At 37.8% G+C, this 18,475-nt stretch overlaps 1 protein-coding gene across 2 annotated transcripts in view; it reads left to right on the top strand.

Annotated features, from left to right (window-relative positions):
* The window catches only part of mei4 (meiosis-specific, MEI4 homolog (S. cerevisiae)), a 30,432-nt gene extending 15,574 nt beyond the window's left edge, over positions 1 to 14,858 (top strand). Inside the window, exons 4-5 of one of the 2 annotated variants that reach the window (XM_011491908.4) lie at positions 1,948 to 2,079; positions 14,064 to 14,858. In XM_011491908.4, coding sequence (XP_011490210.1) covers positions 1,948 to 2,079; positions 14,064 to 14,318 — 387 coding nt within the window. In that variant the 3' untranslated portion in view covers positions 14,319 to 14,858. The remainder of the gene's footprint in view (positions 1 to 1,947; positions 2,080 to 14,063) is intronic. The other variant, XM_023953260.2, reaches the window with a different exon arrangement.
* Positions 14,859 to 18,475: the final 3,617 nt, after the last annotated feature.

Below are 18,475 nucleotides of genomic sequence, written 5' to 3' on the forward strand. Positions count from 1 at the left end.
ACTCCAAATGACCCTCATCGACATGGGGGACAAACGTCAGGGTGGCTAACCCTGGTCCTCAAGAGCCTCAACCCTGTCTGTTTTCCAATTCTCCCTAGACTGCTCGATAATGATAACCAAAATCAGGTGTGTTCAGTCAATCAGGATGTGAAATCACTTGAGTCAGCCAATCAACAGCAAGCTGGTTAAGGAGAGCTGGAAAACAGGCAGGGTTGAGGCTCTTCAGGACCAGGGTTAACATAATAGGCCTCCATCTGATTGGTCAACAATGGGAAGGCGTCCATCTGATTGGTCAAAGCATAAAGGGATTTATTTGATTCGTTAAATGCTTCAAGCTGCTAGAAGATTGTTTTAACACATTTTGGGTTTGCGATTTATTGCGATATTCGCCGTCTTTTGCGATATGCATATTGCAGAGCTGGATATTGCGATAACGATAAATTTGCGGTATATTGTGCAGGCCTAGTGTCCTGTATCTATAAGACTAATGTAAGTTGTGCACACTCATGACATATGTGTGATGCTGTCTTAGGGTTCTCTTACGCCACACTAGTCTTTGTTAAGGTACTAGCCCCTTACTAGATCAGTACTAGACCTTAAGAATACCGCACATACGTGATGCGCATGTGATACCTTTGTGGTCATGGAACGCACATGAGATGCCAACACAAACTGCACTCTGTCTAATTTCATCATGTTTAACAGCACTCAAGGGCTCCTTGCGCAATCCACAGAATTTGGGGGAGAGATAAAAAAAAATTAACAATCCATACGTACTACGTCTCAGCTTCTACGGGCTGACTAAGCAGTGTGGCCCCAATAGGTACGCCTATTTTTTGCCTGCAGACATCCCATTTCCTTCGATAAGGCAGTTGTGACTAAGGCGTAAAATAAGTCTTAGCACTAAAGTTTGATATTGCCTTATAAAACTGAAGTAGTTTCAAGCAAAAGAAAAGTGTCTTAATCCCTAGTTTATCAAAAATGTGTTATTGGATAAATACTTTTCAGTTTCTTTACTTTAATGTGTTATTTCTGTCCCAGCTTAAGTCACCTGGCTCTATGTTTTGAAGCTGGAATGAAACCGGAAAATGTATGTGAAGTATTTCTTACCCTTTTTCCTGAAAACATAAGAAATGTAGTCAAACAAGAGATAAGACTGAATGGAAATCTTCTCTGAAGTGTCTGGGAAGTGCTCGGAGTCTGGGTGCCTTCCCATCCTGAGGAGCAATAACACAAATAGCTGCAATTTACCCAGCGCAAGTGCTGCCTTCAGAGGCGCTCACAATCCACAAGGATGCTCTTCTTTCCGGCTCAAACACACCTGAAGGAGTTGTTATGTTCTCTGACAAAAAAGATTGGACACGATGAAGAGCCCGGACGATTAGATTTCAAATACAGAATCTCAAGCGGCATCAGTCAAATGTCAGTCTCTTGCGGTGTTCAGCTGTGGGCGTATTTCATGTAATAACCTTTTACATCAGGGAGCATTTGAATGCCTGGATAGTCTCGTGTAGATTCACAGCTGCTTCATCACAACCGTGTCATCCACAGGTCTATTGAAAGAAATAGAAAAACTTTTTATTGCACTCTAGTATATTGAATCCTGCTCGGCTCATCCGTTTCAACCCCAACAGAAGAGCGCTCCCGAGCACTTTTTGTTCTGTAATAATTCTACAAAATGTCCCTTTATTTGGCAGCTTTTGGCTGGAAAAGTTATTAAAGCACGAACCTGTTTGGTTTCTCCTACACACTACATGCTCTGAATATTGAATATATGCACTTTTTCCTTGGTTTTTTTCGCAACCAGTGAATCTTTAACTAATATTTTGCTCAAGTATGATCAATCACAATGTGAAGCTTGATTTCTAAATGAGATTCAGCTAACAGAGTTTAGAAGGAGGGATTTGAAGGAATCCTACCAGTTAAATCTTATTTTCAACTTCTCAGCTGCAGGATGCAGAGAGGCTGATGGAGTACCTGATGGTGCTGGGGAGCAGCAGCTTATCACAGTCCTTTCTCATCCGTCACATTCTTTCAGAGATCATCACTCTGGCTGATCGGCTCTGGCAGGCCGCCCAGGTAAACCCTCGAGCGGCTTTCCCCACACTTGTTGCTGCAGTGCGACTTCTGTCTTTCACTCCTTTCCCAGCTTTTGTCCTTTTTTGTTGTTTTCTCTCTGATCCTATATCAGCTTTGTTCTTTTACATTTTCATGTTGATGAAGCATCAGTTCCGGTTCCGGGTTACGGTACGGACGCATGTGGGCATATATATGATTTTGTTAAGTAACATAATCTGCATATATTTTGGATAACTGATCTGCATTTGCTATGTTGATTTCTGATATAGTTATTTTTTACATAATAATTTAAGTAATTCATCTTTGTCATGTGCTTTATTGATACCTAAGGATTAATTAATAATCCTTAACCTTAATTCTGTCTTGATAAAAAGTTAGGAACTGGATAATGATAAATCATGTTTTAAAATGGTTACAGTAGAACAGCGGTGGGATTATAAAAATTCGCTTCCTTCCACTCCCTTTCAAGCAATTTTAAATTTTATGTCTAATTATCCTAAGTTTGATATGTCATTGTATGAATGTATAACTGATGATTGTATTGTATTATCCTTATTTGATTGCTTGAAAGAAACCATTTCAAATCAAATAAATAAATACAATTTTTTTGTTAAAATTTGCTTTTTAATCTTTTAGACTTTTTCTCAAACAAGAATAATTGTTGATTTTATCATCAGGCTGTTACTTAATAAAAAAAGCTGCAACCCAGCTTTTAGCTTCTTCCAGGCGCCTCCTGGCACCTTTGATTGTTACTTGAGTGGTAGTCCAGACATCCATTCACTGGCCTGCTGTCTGTAAATAAATCTTAGCACACCGGGGCTTACCACAACAAAAACGTATGTTGAGAAGCATGAAATTCTAGTATACAGATGACTTTTCCCCCCATGATTACTCCTGGTGATCTACAAGTTTTTCTTCGTTCTTTTAAAAGAATCAGTGCTTTAATTCAGAGACCCAAGTTTCAACAATATCTGTAAGTGACTCTTCATTGGAGGCATTCATAAACATATATTTGCCACTGTTTATAGCACAAAGTTCTCTGCTTTATTTTCTGTGTATGTCTGGTTACTTGCATAGCTCCTGGTTCCTTGTTACCAGCAGAAAGGAAATGGAATCGCCTCTAGGCGGAAGCTCCAACGACATCACATCTATGAAAGAGTTAGCACCAGACTGCGTCCTTGTTGATAGTCTCCCCATAAACAAGTCCAAGGAACAGCTGGGGCAGAACGGTTAGCTCAGAATCCAACATGTTCAATCAGCTTGTCGCTTGCAGTTGATGGTTGTCTGTGGTCCTAGAACCGGTGGCTGACATGCAGGGATCTTGACTGTTAGCTGTAGCAACTTTACATCAACTCTACAGAAGGAAGCTGTATCCCAGCTCTGCCGGACCCTGGGCGGCTGGCTGGCCAGCAGACAGAGAGCCACAGCAGGGGCCGGTGTAGCCCCAGTGACAGACTGGCGACCTATCGAAGGTGAATCCCGGCTTCGCCCATCACTAGCCAGGACAGTCAAGCTGGTTAAGGGGGTTAAGAAATCTGACGCCCAAATCAGGACGCGACATTCAAATTGTTCTGCTGCAGGACTGACTCATCAAATTGCGCCGGAGGACCTCAGATGGCATCTGTACATTGAAAAATTAGATTCAAAGTTTGACTGCGTAGTATTCTGAGATGGAATATTGAGCCTAGTCTGTGTGAAGTTGTTGAGTTAGTTTGCTTCCTTTGAATTTAATGACCTTATATTAAATCTCACTTTCAAAGCATGTGATTGAATGAATGATCTGAAATTATACTGAATAGCTGTTTTTACAGATTCTGTAATTTACCTGTTGGCTGAGCTGTTGTCAATCTGGATTCACAATCTGGTTTCTCATCAAAAACATAGCAAAAGACAGAAAACTACACAACCTCATGACTCAAGCATGAAAAAGAGGATGTGGATCTAAACAGGCAATGAATTTAAAATGAAAACCTGAGCTTTTGACCCTGACATTATGCTTTTCTGTTAAAATATTACCAATCATTTCAATCTTATTGGGCTCATCCAAGGTGACATGATTAATTTGTCCTTTTTGACATTAAACTTGTATATGAGGCAAACTTGCACAACAGCACCATCAAAAAACAGAAGGTGTCTTTGATAAAAAAAATAAATATACTCTATAAATGCCAATAGGGGCAAAAATGGCTTCACTTTGTACTAAATATTGTGCAGATTTTTCACATTACAGTCCAAAATGCTTTGCAAATTTACAGAAACAAGTAATTATCTATAAATGTTAGCACAATATCTTTTAAATAAATTATGTGTACAAATGTTGTAAAATCATTTTAATTGGCAAATTGACAAATTTATCAGATAATCAGCAATAATCCTAGGTTTTTGATTGAGACATCTACACATTTGAGTAAAAATCAACACGTTGGAAAAAATCTGTGTTGTTGAGTCTTTGGAGCTACTAAAACAAAAGAAGATTTATAAAAAACAAAACAAAATTAAACACACTTATTTACTACTTGTTTTGGCAGATGCCTTAAATCCAAGATAAAACTAAAAAAAGCCTAACCTTCTACCTTCTGTTGTGTACAATAACCGAGCTCAGCAGGTGAATGTTCCACTGCTGTGAAGTCACGGCCTAAACACGCAGGCGTGAGCTTCTGTCAGTATGAACAGGAATGTTTTGGGATAAACTGTAATTGCCTAACTTGAAACAAATGATACAAACCTCGCTTGATTGGACACATCTGTTAAGTCTATCCAGTGGAGACCGTGATGTCATGAGGCTTGTGTTACCCTTTAAAGTTGGAAAACGTTATGCTGGATGAGGCCAAAAAAATCCTGAACTTGACTAGGAAGCACATTTGTTTTTTCTACTACATTTTTCTACTACAGCTTTATTTTTTTTACGATAATTTTAGATGTTTAAAGGCTGTAAGAGCCCTCACTTCACATTTTAGACATTTTTCTCTGAAAGACATGAACATTTTAAACCATTTTGCTCTTGTTTAAACTCTCAAAGTTCAAATCTTTGTAGAAAAATAAATCCAGTATATTAGAATTAAAAAGTTTAACTTTGGTAACTTTCAAACACACAGTACATTTAGCGACCGAAGATTTATATAAACTTGGTAACTTGAACACATTTTGTTCTGTACAGGTGAGATTAATTGATTGCGGCCTACAGCCAATCAGAGCGCAGAACACAAAGCGCTGTAAAACGAAATAAAGCAATCAAAATTGCACTAAAATAATGGATCCTATTCAAATTAGTTGAACTTATATTTTATATCAATTTTGTAAATTGCGCAAAAATTTTAGACAGGTCAAAGATGATTTTAACATTCTGTCCTTTTCTAAATTAAACTTTATCTGATAGTAAAAGAGGACAGAAGACTGAGCTGTTAGATTATGGTGGAATTGTCTTTGTGGGTGGTCAAATTTGTGCTCAAGACTTTCCAAGTAAATCACCACTAAAATATTGGTTTTCTTTCACTAGGCATACAAATCAACCACCTTCTGTCATAAAATAGACAGAACTTCCTCCTTGTCTGTTATTTCTACAGCCACATGACGTCGTTTAACAAAAAGAAAAATATTCCCCTGTAGAACTAACTTGTTGCTGATTGGAAGGACCAAAACAATAGGATGCACTACTCCTTTTTTTGTTTTTGTCTGTGTAGTAGACAAAGCTTTGTGTTTCCACCCCTCCTCAGGCTGTCAAGATGTCAAGAGACAAGCTCCAAAAGAATAGACTTGGATGAGATTGGATTGATTTTCTATCAGTTGGATCAGTGGATTGTCAGCAGACCTCCTAGAAGGAGACGCTTTGGGGGAACAAATAACGCACCGTTGAAGGACGCTTTTGCCGGACAGAAGCAGAAAAAAAGGAAGAAAATCAATGCCTGTAAGTTCTTGTCAGCTGTAGGCGATCTTGAGGTAGTTGTTTTCGTGATGCATGAACACCTAAAGAACACTACTCTCAACTTCATTTCAGGACAGACCTACAAGGGATCATGTATATGCTTCAATTTCTTAGATAGCAAGTCTAACAAAGTCCTGACTGATGTGGACAATCTGAGAATTCAGTGGTCAAAGCAGAGGCCATAAAAGTTCAAAGTGGATTAAACAAGTGAACCACGGTCTCTTTAGAAATCGAGGGCCTTTTGTCGACTTCAATTTGAACCAAAGTACAGAAGTATAGAGGGTGCTTGACATAAGCACTGTGTCTTATGAGGGAAAAAAACTGCCCACAGAGCAAAAATGAAGTGGCAAGACTTAGGACTCAAATGAGGAGCAGGAAGGAGGTAAAGGCATGTTAGAAGTTAATCAGAGGATTGGTGGAACTAGCTGGTTTTCTTGTTGTTCCTCAGGCAATATTTTCTCCAAGTGAAAAGCCTTAGGTAAATAGTAAATGGCACATACTTCAATAGAGCTTTTCTACCTTGATTAAAGCCCATAGCACTTTACAGTCACAGTCCCAATCACCCATGAACACGAGCATTCACAAACCGATGGCGACTCTACTGCTATACATGATGGTGCCAAGCTCAACCAGGAGCAACGTGGGATTGAGTTTCTTGCCCAAGGACACTTTGACACATTGGCGTGCAGAGGCGGAACCAAACCTGCGATCCTTCAATCAGAAGTTGAGAATAACATGTTTGGAAGCAAACCAAACCAGCTGAAAACATTCTTATATAACCAAGCTCTAACCAAACTTTATTGTAAAAAGTTTTCCTTATTCGGCTCTAAAAATGAGTAAAACTTTTAAAGATTATTCCTATTTTTTATATAAGCCACTTTAACAACAACCATATCTACAACCTGCATCATACACTGGAAAGCTAATCAAATTCACATCCATTCCTGTGATAATTAAGTTAATATTGCAGACAAATATCCACTTCTTTCTGTAGCAGGACAAATTTGCTTTTGTTCAGTTATGCTTTATCTAAGACAAAATAACTTTTATTTAGCTTTGTATAGTGTTTGCTCGCTTAGGTCAACGTCTGCACAATCTAATCCTCTGCATACGGATGGTGCATTGTTGTTGAGAGTAGGTTGGAGGTTCTCACTCTGGCGGCTTTCTTTTCTACTCCAGTGACAAATCCATCTCTGTCCTTGACGGGTAAATTACTGCCCTTCAGAGTTTGAGCTGCACATAGCTTCATTATATGCTATTTGTAAGCTTGGCCTTAACTCTGCCTACATTACCACCCCACTCTCAATTTGCTGTTTTGCACCTGATGCCCATCCTCCCTCTAATTTCCCACTGTCTCTCTGGGATAGTCTTTTTCCTCAATGTTTTACATCATCCGTGGATCCATTTTTCACTTTTTTCTACTATTTCCCTTGACGTTTGTGCTTTAGAGTTTCACACTGTCACATCGCCTTGTCTCTGTAGTTCTTTTGTGTTCCAGTGAATTTTACACGATTCTAAAAGCTTGAAAACAAGCTGACAGCATTTAGGAGAGTCATATAATGTCTGGCACTTTCAAAGTTTCACAGTAGCATAAAAAGGAAAAGCTTTTTCAGGATTTAAGGCACACATTCTAGCACATATTTTGTTTGCAAGCAAACCGGTTTGAATACTATTATAAATCCCAATTTAAGAAAATACTTTTTTTTAATAGTTTTGGTTCTAATTGACTAAAGATTACCTATCTAGATTTTTTCTAGATGTTTACAAAAAGTGTGAATAAAACCCCAACTTCCTTATTTTGGAAAATCATTGCTTATTTTGTGATTTTGTTTTATCTGTTTTTAATAAAACTTTATAGGTATTGCAAGTGTAAGCACTTAAGTTATTTAAAAAAAATCAGGATCTAATAGTGAGATAAATTATTTATTTATTTATTTTTAAAGTGAGTCAAACAATCTTCTTTTTTTAAAGTCACAATAATCCAAAGTTATTCTTTTTATTGTTTTTGTCCCTCTTATAAAAACAACATGCAAATCTTTTCAGAGAAAATGGACATTTTCCATTATCTTACGGTAATTTGTGTAATTTCGTTAGAAAGCTGCTTTTTTTTTCGTGGCTGCTGAAATAGAAGTTGACATGTAAATGTGATTGCTTTTTAAAAACGAATGAAGAGCCGTGTACTCATTATTGTTTTGCAAGGACCATGAAGAGCAACTTTGCCCCAAGAATACCCGAAATGTTTGTTTCCAGAGGGAAATTTTCAGAGACAGAACCCAGAATGCTTTGAAAGGCTGATTGTTAGATGGCCTTTTCTTTGACATGGTCGTGGGGTCACTCAGTGAGATCAGCGATGTTGAAGATAAAGTCAGCTTTGACCTTATGTGTTCGGTCTGAACGAAGGGAGTAGTTGGTCACAGTTATTAAAAGCCTCTCTGAAATCCTGTCATGTCTGCCGGCAGCCAGCTGGTTCCCGGAGGAGGGCTAACAAGCCAACAAACAATCGTCTTTCCTGCTGTTAGCCGTCTGATTCTTACAACAGCCCGGGCTGAGACTCATGCAGATTTACTGTTGGATTTTTGTTTTCTGTTTTTACCTATGCAGTCCAGATGTCAGATAATTTTCTATTTTAATCAAATATTCTTTATGCAGGGGATTCATTTAAGGTAAAAAGTTAGGTTTCATTCGTTTGAAGTCTACTGTAGATCTGTGAGGCTCTCCCAGAGAAGAGTAATCATTCTGTTTTTGTGTTTTGGTAATAACTTGATCATACTGCTACACAGAAGAAATTCAATGTTTTTGGGGAAAAACAAAGGTGGATACCACAGACAATCCAATTGGTTACAAACCATTTTTACCAACGGAGATAATGTTACTTTAAAAGAAACATCATCGTTCTCTGGCTCTGCACTATAATAATTTTCACGTCTAAAGGAAATTATGCGCCACGAATAGCAGTTTAAAATTTAAGGAAAATATCCAGCTAGCTAAAATAAAAACTATATTTTTTAATTTTCTTAATGTTTTTAACTATTCATTCCATGTTGGCGCTAACTATACGCAGAAATTGTAATTCTGGTCTGCCTAGATAATTATTTTCTTTGTTAATTACAGTTGAAAACAAGCGTTTATATTCACTATATGAAAACACACAGATGCTTTTTTTTCACTGTCAAACATGTAATTTTAGCTCAATTACAATGAACATAATTTTTGTTTTTGTTTTTTTAAACACGTTTTTATTACTTTTATCAAAGTCAAAAAGTTGACATATGCTAAGATCACTATGCCTTTGAACAGTTTGGGAAACCCAAGATGATGATGTCATCTCTTTGGAAGCCCTTGATATGTCTATTGACAGCACTTGAGTTTATTAGAAACACACCTGTAGACATATTTTAGGCACATTTGAAACACACTTGCTTGTTTGTAAAACATCATGGAAAAAAATCAATACATATCAGTTAAGTTATTAGGAAGAAAACTGTGGATTTGCCCAAGTCTTGTTCATCCTTGGGTGCAATTTCCAGATGCATGGAGGTGCCATGTTCATCTGTTCAGACAATTATACGCAAGTATAAACATCGTAGGAAGGTCCAGCCATCGTTTCGCTCAGGAAGGAGCCGGGTTCTCCGTTCCAGATGAACGTACTTTGGTCCGATAAGTCCAGAACAACTCAAGGACGAAGGGTTGTTCTGGAAAAAATGCCTTTTAGTCTTTCTTTTTATTATCCTATTTTGGTCTATCTTTTCTATTACCTTACATCTTTTAATTTGTCATTTTAGCAGCAGGTCAACGTATGCTATCCACATCTCTTTTTCTTTGTCAGTCTATTTCCCATCTGTTTTGAAGGTAAGTATTTGCATTACTGTGTAAACATACATGAAAAATGATGACATGAAGGCAAATCAGAAGCAGGCTTAAGTTTAAATACAGCTTAAAGTCATGATGGTCATTTGTCAAACAGTGTTGTCTAACACGTTTCCTTTATCAAAGCATGTAAAAGGTGATAAGTGTGAAACCAAGCACAGAATCCTGTGGAATGCCTATTTAAAATGTGGTTCTGAATGAATGTAATGAAAACTAGAAGGAGCTGCATTTCCAGAAGAAAATGCAGGGTTGAATGCTATAATGCTGAATGAAAGCTGAATTTGCTGAAGAAATGGCTGAAAAGAGCTGAAAGAGCTCAACATTTTAAAAGTAGAATGGTTAAAGTAGGTAAAAAACTGTGAAAGAAGTTAAAAAAAAAGATTTCCTATGTATTTTAATGAAGCAAAAATCCTGGGAAATCCCGGAATATCTTTAAAAGTTAAAAGATTTAAAAAAAATCATAGCAGGAAAAAGTTGAAAAAGTTGAACATTGTAATAGTAGAATGGCTAAAATAGGTCAAAAAATGTAGAAGGAGTTAAGCATGAAAGCTTAAGTTGATACAAAAATGACTGGACTGTTGAAAATTTGAAGATGTTGCTAAAATGGTTAAAAGTACTAGCATTGGAATCAGCATCATCAACTGACTCAAAAAAACACTTTGTTTGAGAGTATCATATTGTTAAAAGCTACATGTTCTAAGTTGACAGAAAATCCACTTTTTCCAAAATGGCGGCTTTCCTATTGATTTTATCTCCATAGCAACCATTTTATGTTTCGGTCGCCTGGGGATGACGAACAAATCGACGTCAGTTTCGGACAAATCGGAAAAAGTAAACCTTTGGACGTCCTTAGCAACGAAGTTTGTTTGCTAACCACGCCCACATTCCTTATATGTCCAGATCCAGTGAATTTCAATATGTTCAGTTCCAGCCATGGATGAAGTTTATTGCAACATTTGCTTCAGATTTTGTCAAAAAATGCCCACCAAACAGTAGGTTGTGTTGCCATCCCATAATAATTTCAAAACGTATGTTGAAGTCCAAAGCTTTGTGAGCATTTCAATGTTTGAACGGTGCCTCTAGCTGAAAGCTTGTTAAAGTTATAATGCTTGAAAGCAACAAAGGTTTTCAAGGATTCTCCATGTATTTAAATGAAGCAAAAATCTTGGAAAATCCTGGAAAATCTTGGAATATCTTGAAAAGTTCAAAGATTTGAAAGACTAAAAGTCGTAGCTGAAAGGAATAAGCTGAAAGGGTTGAACATTGTATTAGTAGAAGGATTAAAATACGTGAAAGTTTGAAGAAGTTTAAAATTGCCTCACATTTTGGCACAAAATGGCCGCCAAACTGTAGGTGGTGTTGCCATCCCATAATAATTTTGAACTTTATGTTGAATTCCAAAACCTTGTGAACATTTCAATATTTGAACGGTGTCTCTAGCCAAAAGAATGTTAAAGTTACAATTGTTTAAAGAAGCAAAGGTGTGGCCAATGGAGCAAAAACATTGGAAAATCTGGGAATATCCGGGAATATCTGGAAAAGTTCAAAGATTTGAAGGATCAAAAGTCATAGCTGAAAGGAATAAGATGAAAGGGTTGAACATTGTAATAGTAGAATGGTAAAAATAGGTGAAAGTTTGAAGAAGTTTAAAATTGCCTCACATTTTGGCACAAAATGGCCGCCAAACTGTAGGTGGTGTTGCCATCCCATAATAATTTTGAACCTTATGTTGAAGTCCTAAACCTTGTGAACATTTCAATATTTGAACGGTGTCTCTAGCCAAAAGAATGTTAAAGTTACAATTGTTTAAAGAAGCAAAGGTGTGGCCAATGGAGCAAAAAGATTGGAAAATCTGGGAATATCCGGGAATATCTGGAAAAGTTCAAAGATTTGAAGGACCAAAATGTCATAGCTAGAATAAGATGAAAGAGCTGAACATTTTCATAGTCGAACGGTTAAAATAGGTGAAAAATTGTAGAAGGAGTTTAACTGTGAACTTCTGAACGAAAAATTCTCCATGTATTTCAATGGAGCAAAAATTCCCGGAAAACATGGAATATCTTAAAAAGTAAAAGGATTTGAAAAACCAAAAGTCATAGCAGGAATGAGCTGAAAGAGCTGAACATTTTAAAAGTTGAATGGTAAAAATCGGTTAAAAATTGTAGAAGGAGTTAAACGCCAAAAAACGGCGGAAGATACTATAAAAATAAATAAAGAGAAACAGGAAAACAAAGGGTTGAATGCTTTACAGCATTCAACCAATGAATGAAAGCAGCTTACTTTCCTCTACCACCTTTTGTAAAAGATGATCGATCACACCGAGAAAAAAGAAATGTGAAAGGTCTCTGAGGATCATTAGGCTTTTTCACCAATGATGTTTCTGTGCAACTATATGACTGACTGGAACTCTCTAAAGTTGCTTCCTGATGCATTTATTTTTAGACTCCTATTGTATGTTAGACCAGGGCCATGACCCCTACTGACAGTGGCACTCCTAATGTTTTCAAACTGATCTCAGAGGTCTGTGACGCTGTTACAGGTGTTGGGATCCAGGCCTCTTTACCACAACTTGTGTATTACGCATTAGTAGGAATATTCACATGAAAAAATCCATCACTTAATAGGTTCGTTTGCCTCCATATTTAAGGATGACTGCCTGGGTGTGCTCACTACTGTGCAAAACGACTGCCAGCTTAAAGCCTGAATACCTTTACACACTTTAAAGGCAGGAAATTACAGCACCTACTAAGATAGTAGGACTCCTATAAGTGCACAAATCAAAGAACACAGTGAAGACATTTCACTTTAGTGGAGCGTAAACTGAACTGTGTCTTCAAAAATGTGCTTATACAGTCACTTTTCAAGTATCTGAGGATTTATGTAAGAGGAGGAAAAAAAATCATGTCATCTTTGCCAAAAGGCCCATTCCTGATGGGTGGATGTGGTGCATATGTGTGTTTGTAAGGGGTTAAAGAGGTGGTGTTGTCACATCCTGTCAGCTCTCAGAAGGCTGCAGCCTGGAGAAAATACCTGATAACCATCTGGTGCTTGTTTTTCCTCATAACATCTAGGCCACACACACACACACACACACACACACACATACATTTAGACATGTCACAATTCAAACACACATTCACACTTCTAAACACAGAAAAAGGCAGGATAAGTGCGGCAGTTTTGTTTATTTGAATAATTAACACTTACTTTATTGAGTGCAGTGTTGGTGCATTTTGTGAAAGCATTCATGCTGTTTTTTGTGTTGTCGTCACTTTTGGTAAGTGTAGGACGTATGTGTTGCTGCATTTATCGCAATATCTGATGCACAATACCACTTCAGTAATCAGTAGACAAATTCAGTTAACTGAAAACTCAGGATGAACTTTTAATTGATCAAAAGGGAAACCAACTACAAGCACACAGTTTATTGCATTTCGTTTTTAAGAAAATAGCTAATAGTGTTCACTTATAGGCGCTTCTCTACCTTAAATAATGACCAAAGAGCTTTACAGTCACAGTCCTTTACATTCACACACTGATGGCAGCTTCCCTGCCGAACACTGACTTCAACCTCCTGAAGGAATGTGGGGTTCAGTGTTTTTTCCTTCAACACATGGGCAGGCCAGACAGGAACTGAACCGGCGATCCTCCAGGGGTTTACCCCTCTACCTCTTTACCGCAGATGCCCCATATAATGTCCCATTAGAATGCCACAAAAGAGAGATTCTGCAGGAACAGAAGTGGAGTTTAAAAGATTTTGCCCCAAATACACAAATGTGCCTTGAGAAATGAATACTCAATAAGGGATAAGTTACATTTCTGAAATAAATACATGCAACATTAGAAAATCATAAGCAGCTTAAAAAAAAAGATGAAAAGTTTTTCAAATGAATTTTTTGTGGCGCAAGTAAACAAAACTTTAGCATAAAAAGGATTTCTAGAAAATGTGTACGGAATTAAAATTTTGTTCTTTAGAAATTGCTTTGGATTTTAGGGTTCTTTTATTCAAAAGTACATTTATAAAAATGAACTGCAAAAAAGGCTGTGTAAGCTCTTATTTATAAAAAATACCTGTGGGATTAGTGGTGCATTGGTCCTCTCTGAGATGAAATTGGATCTTTTTTGGACATAGAAGTTCTTTTTTTCTGACTTGGTAAGCAGTAAGTAAATCATCTGAAATGTTTTTGCATCGTAGGTGCAGGAATGCTCAGAGCCTGACAACTTTCCTCTGGACAGTTACCTGAACTCGTGTCAGCTCTTCTGGATGGTGGAGAATCTTCTGCAGAGGTCCAGGGCAGAAGGACGGCGGGTGGAGGCTGGGTCCAATCTGACAAGCCTCTTGGGTCAGTTGGAACAGCGTGTCTTTCTTCTGTCAGACGAATTTCCTTTGTTTTCTATCTACGTGTACAGGATAAAGGACTTCTTCACACTTGAAAAAGATCTCGAGTGACATTTCAAGATCAACAGACAAGTGAAAGTATTCTCCTAATACCAGGATATCGGTATTTAAACCTGATATGTGGCCAAAAATAAATCCACCAAGACTTGAGCCAGCAGCAAGTGAATGTGCCCAAAGCTTGTTTCAGATTGGCGGTCCCTCGGTGCCACAGAGCTCCCTTGCTGTCCAGAAGCCATTAAAAACACATCAGTGAGTCGCGCTGTTGCTCCGGCTGCCATGTTGCTTCATTAACATGAGCGCACTGTTTTGATTTGGTACTGTGTCAACTATCCTTTCGCCAAGAACACTAATAAGAACAACCAAATGTGGATGGATGTGCTGCTGGTCGCTTTCAAAACTCATGTGTCCTACAGCTGAGTTATAAAACTTTGTAAATAAGTTTACAGCTACATCTGTATGTTTTTGTTTGGCAACAAAGACTAAAATTGATTTATTTCCATAAAAAAATGGCTTAAATGTTTTAAAGCTTGTACTGTTATAAAAAAATTCAAATGTGTTTCCTAACAGAAGAGAAATAAATAATAAGATTTATTCTCCTTCAGATTCATAAAAAGATGAAAATCTGTTCTATTGAGAGGAAAAATATCTACTTATATTCACATTTGTCTTTTATTTCAAAATTCTGCCAATTTTTAGGGCATCCTGCAGCCGGATTGTTCACTTTTCTTTATCGTCCCCCTTTGTGGGAGCATCACAGGAAACCCTCTCAAGCTGTCTCACGTCAGGTCTGGATCAGGGACCGTTTCCAACCAGTTTCTTGTAATGGTGCTGTTGTTGCCCGGCAACTCCGTCATCACATTGTTTGCTCCCGGATACAACTGGTTGGCCTGACAACATCAACAACAACAGTCAAACGTAGAAGATGGGATAACTTTAAAAGTAGAACAAAGGTGGGAGAGAGGCATCATGGGAAATAGACTGAATCAGTTTTTGGAGAGCAGCACCCCCGGAGAGGAAATAAGGCTTATAAAACTTTAGGATTAAAGCTGAAACTTTGTGTTATTTAAATATGTGTCATTAGTTACTAAAGGTGCTGTAGTTCTCGTTTTAAAACCAAACCGTATATTATTGAAATACACCAACCATTTACATTACACCAGACTTACCATACGCTAAATAAAAGCTTTTTCTTCACTAATACCTGCTTATTAACGTTACCAGTTTGTTGCTTTTTTGTTCTCACACAAGTCATATAACGAAGCAAAACAAAACCTAAATAATTAGGTTTGAAACAAATCATTGGGAAAGTGAATTGTTGCATCAGTTCATCTCTTTAGCACCCGATAAAGCTTTTTAGACACTAAAAAAAGCTTTCTCTGTTTAGATAGGAACAAAAAAACGTATTTAAGTTTGTCAAGAAAAGTCTCATGATGAATACTTGAAGCATCGCTCAATCAATGCATTTTAAAGGATAACATGGAGCAAATATTCAATAAAAACTGATGTGCGTGTTCTACTTCACACCCTTCCTCCTTGTTACTGTAGTAGACTGAAAGGGAAATACTGAAGTAGTTTTTTGTTTTTTAGAAAATGATCCAAAGACTTTGCCACTTTTAAGGTATTATTGACAGTAAAAAGCCCTGCTTTCAACCTGACATGGAAAACTAAAATAGCTTTCCAAGGATAAGATGGTTTGCAAAAACCCAAAACGAGAATCAAATCTAAAGCATTTACAGATTTTCTAAAAGTTATAAATTCATTGAAGTTAAGTTCATGCTGTTAAATTGATTTGAGAAACTTCTTACTGAATGTTGGCAAAAACCGCTTCCACAATGACGCCACATTTTTTAGCTATACAATGTATAAAGCAAAGTACTAACTATAAATATGATTCAAAGAGTGTTATCTATTTTTCTGCAAGTTTACATCTCCAGTCCAGGGCGCAGAGTGCTTCCTGAGTAGCACTGGCATGCGATGTGGCAGCTGCAGCGCTCAGTGTGGGCTGCGTTGGTTTCCTAACGATGTAGGCTGTCATTTTCTCCCCGTCTACCCCAGAAGCTGAGTAGCACCATCACCGGCACTGCTTCCCTTCCCTGCTGTTCATTTGGTATACGCAATAAGTGCAGCTAAATAAGTTCCCTTGTGCATCTTGAATTACCAGAGGCTGATGTGTCCTGGCTGTGCTGATTGCCATCGCTCCTATTGTGTCGGCTTTGGGTTTCTGCCCTCCCTGTCTGCCATCTCCTCATCTTTCATATCCTGTTGAGAGCAAAGTATTGACGGGGAGCGCTTTAAAGAATAGAAATGGACCGCTGCTACGTGCGCTGATGGCCAATGTGACTCTGCGGAGAAGAGAGTCTGTCTCATCATGCGTGGGATTGGCAGCCGCAGGCAATGGGGGGGGATTGCGTCATCGTCACAGAACTCCAGTGAACGCCTTAGCGATGCTTTATAGGCTCTCTCATTAAGCCCTATTATCCAAATGTTGCTTGGATCCAACTTTCATGAAATCCTGTTGTAACGAAAAGCTAAAATAAAAGATAGAGGGCTAGCAGCTTATCTCAGAAATCAAAACAACTCAACATTTTTGAAGATTTCTTTTAGCACTGGTTCAACGTTTTTAGCCTTGTTCGTTCTCAGAAAGTTTGGTAAAATGTGCTAACAAATGCTTGGACAAAAAAAGTTGGAAAAATCGAAGACATACAAGGAGAACTAAGCTGCTGACAAACAGGAGGCTGCAATCTGCACCTCCCAGGTTTTTTTTTTGGGGGGGGGCTTCGAGTTGTCATTTTTTTTGTCAAAGTGTTCCACTGTGCCAAACTAAATTTTGGTTTTGCCTAGCTTCTCTGGTCACATAAAACATGCCAAGCGTTAGTCAGGGTGTATACAACCCTGCTGCAGTCATTTAGAACAGAAGGAGCAGGAAGAAAACCACATTAATAAGAGCTCAATGTGTGGAGCTCCACACTGCATAGTCCTACTGAGAGCAGTGAATGTCTGGGAGCTGGAACTGCTTTTTTCCTCCAGTTTCACTTGATCTTCTCCCTTCAGAATTGCTGATCCACACATTTCTCCACTGAGAGACGGGCCAGTAATTGATTTGATTGGCCAGATGATTAGCAGGTTGCACTTATGATTACAGAATTAACCAAATGTAAAGGTCGCAGCGAATTGAAGATGAAGGTTGTGGAAATCTGGATTAAGAGGCAGCCACACTTTAATGAAGATTTCTAAAGCTTTAACAGATATACAATATTTGAATAGAACTATTTTTTTTCTTTTTCGAATATGCTTTATTGCAATATCAATACTTTAGTGGAGCCTTTAGTGATATGATTTAATTATGTGAAAAAGTGCTAAAACAAAACAAGACATCAAATAACAAGTTTTTTTTTATCCTTTTTAGTAACACAACTTTAATTAAAGTTTATTTTATTTTTTTAAAAGACAACATGTAAATACAAATATTGCATGTAAGCCACACCATTGTTGGTCATCACAGTGATAGGTAAGGTTTAAAGCTAAGGTCCTTTGGCCACATAGGCCTTTTACAGAGCTGTGGACCATTTATTTTTATTACACAGTAAGCAAAGATGTCTTATTGGTGTGGCTGATTTTGCTACAGGGCTGTCCATTAGTTCCTTCATTAAAACAACAGCAAGCTTTGATTATCAGTATAGCCGTAATGTGCCACTGATAATTTGCCTTCTGATGAATGGCTGCAGTACAGGTTTATGCTGCAGTGGACGTGCTCGGATGGTGAAACCTGGATAATGTGGCTTTAGAGATGCTTTTTCCATCAGGATCAGGGGTTTGTCCATTTTTACTTCCTTATTACTTTAGGTCAGGCTTCTGTGGGGGTTCTTTCTGATCATCTTGTTTGTTAGGATAATTTTTGTGCCTTGTTGAATGTCAGTCCCACTCCGATCACCTTTTGAGCTATTTTAAAAGCGTTTCCAGTGGTCTTTTAGTTATAGTTGTGCTGTTTTGAGCTTAAATAAAAAGACAAAACATTTCTTGGACATAGTTTCTGCAGAGTGGCAGTAGTTCATCAGGAGCAGGTAGCTTGTAGCCCAGTGTACTTCCGGTGTCACAAATATGCTCTTTTTTCAAATGGCATTTTTTGTTTGCTCTTGATTCATAAGGATTTAAACAAAAAACAGAAATGCAATTTTAAGTCGAATTTTCTGTCCTCAATCAGAAAAATG

The sequence above is a fragment of the Oryzias latipes genome, chromosome 24 (genome assembly GCF_053564925.1).
Source record: "Oryzias latipes strain Hd-rR chromosome 24, Olatipes_Hd-rR_3.1".
NCBI lineage: Eukaryota > Metazoa > Chordata > Actinopteri > Beloniformes > Adrianichthyidae > Oryzias > Oryzias latipes.